This window comes from Macrobrachium nipponense, chromosome 10, assembly GCF_015104395.2.
Source record: "Macrobrachium nipponense isolate FS-2020 chromosome 10, ASM1510439v2, whole genome shotgun sequence".
Lineage (NCBI taxonomy): Eukaryota > Metazoa > Arthropoda > Malacostraca > Decapoda > Palaemonidae > Macrobrachium > Macrobrachium nipponense.
In genome coordinates, this window is record NC_087204.1 from 58602556 (window position 1) to 58604297 (window position 1742).

Genomic DNA, 1742 nt, shown 5'->3' on the forward strand with positions numbered 1-1742 from the left:
GTGGAAGCTGCTGACGGAGGCCGAGAAGAGACCGTTCATCGATGAGGCCAAGAGGCTGAGGGCTCAACACATGAAGGAGCATCCTGACTACAAGTACCGACCTCGCAGGAAGCCCAAAACCCTCCAGAAAAACGGCTACAGCTTCCCGCTGCCCTACCTGGCAACGTCAGCGCTCGACCCTCTTGGACCGCTGCACCAGACTTACTACTCGACTCCCGCCGTGCCCTCGCCGCTGGACGTCGCCGGGGAGAAGTCGCGTCTCTTCCCAGCTGCCGCCACCCTCCCGCCTCACTTCTATCCCGGATTCGACCCTCAGCATTTCAGCAAACTGGCGGCAGCACAAGACCACTACAAGCCCATGACTTCCCTTCCCTGTTCAGACTCTGCGGCCGCGGCTGCAGCCAGCGTCTCGGCCGCCGCCTCCATGAGCGGGATGTCAACGGTATCGGCGTTATACTCCTCCCTTTATTCCAAGTCGGCGTCCTCTCTCTTGTCGGGAATGTCAGCGGGACTGACGACTGGGCAGCAGCAGCAGCAGGCAGCAGCGCATCAGGCTCAACTCTACCCAGGCTACCCTCCCGCCGTCGACCAACTTCGCCGGCCTGTGTCGGTCATCTTCTGAGATGACCTGTGAGTGTCACGTCCGGTGACGAAGCAGCCCGACTTGGTGCCGAGGTCAAGGGGCGGTCAGACTGTAATATAGTGTACATAGTACATAGTGACGTGTAAACCACTTTCCCTCCTGTTCCGAACTTCGTTAACGATGTGTTAAGTGTCCATTCCTGTGCCACAACTGTGTCAGTCATGATAACGATGAAATAAACCCGCAGTCAGTAGAAGGCTGCCTCAGAGTGCCACAGCAAGTATCCTTAAGCGAGGACAACTTATACACGAACGCTCAGTTCCATGAGGGACCTGCCTGCCAGGGGCCGCCAGATTTTCTTGACGCTTCAAGAAATTGTCTACGGCGGTGCCATGGGTACATCCTGTCCCTCGAGCCGCCCCCGATGAAGGCAGAGTTCGGAAGCGGCGGCGGCGGCGGCGGCGGCGGCGGCGGTGGCGGTGACGGCGGCATCGGCATCCTGCTCCTGCTGTTGCTGTTGAGGCGCGACTTGCAATCCTCCCTGCTGAGCCCAATGATGTTTTGTGTGTGTATATTGACCGAGTAGGGGCGATGTGAAACCGTGTCTTGTTGCAATGTAAGTAATCTTCTGAGAGTTTCCGTTGGCTGAACTGATTCTCTTTTTATATAATTAACACTGGCTAAGAATAAAAGTGAGCCTATAAAGAGAACAGGAAGACTTACATTGCTCCTAGACTTTTTATGTTTAATAAATTAACAAGTGTACAAGTGCGTATAGACTAGTCTTTTTTTTCGAAGCTCATCAGTGGAGTATATTTAACTTTGTTGTTTTAATGTTGAATTATATATGTGTAAAACGTACTTTTTTGTACCATGTACATAACAAAACGCTGATGTTATTAATAATAATCGATATGACATTTTTTACCTCTTTCATTGGCCAATCCTACGATGAATATTAGCATTTTAAAAAGAAGTAAAACTCAATCATTCAAATCTTGCAAGAAAGTTAAATTTGCATACTATATTTACTAAGAGTACCTGAACAGATTAATATCTAATCATTGAAAAAATAGTTTACAAAGGAACATTATTGTTATGATAACTTTTAGTCTAAAGTAAGTTAAGACTGACTTATGACCATGATAAAACAAATTCA

At 49.1% G+C, this 1742-nt stretch overlaps 1 protein-coding gene across 1 annotated transcript in view; it reads left to right on the forward strand.

Moving 5' to 3' along the window:
- Window positions 1–1496, forward strand: part of LOC135223635 (transcription factor Sox-14-like) — a 1779-nt gene extending 283 nt beyond the window's left edge. The window contains exon 1 of the mRNA XM_064262264.1: window positions 1–1496. This exon is cut by the window's left edge and continues 283 nt beyond it. Within this exon, the coding sequence (XP_064118334.1) occupies window positions 1–622 (622 nt within the window). The 3' untranslated portion in view covers window positions 623–1496.
- Window positions 1497–1742: the final 246 nt, after the last annotated feature.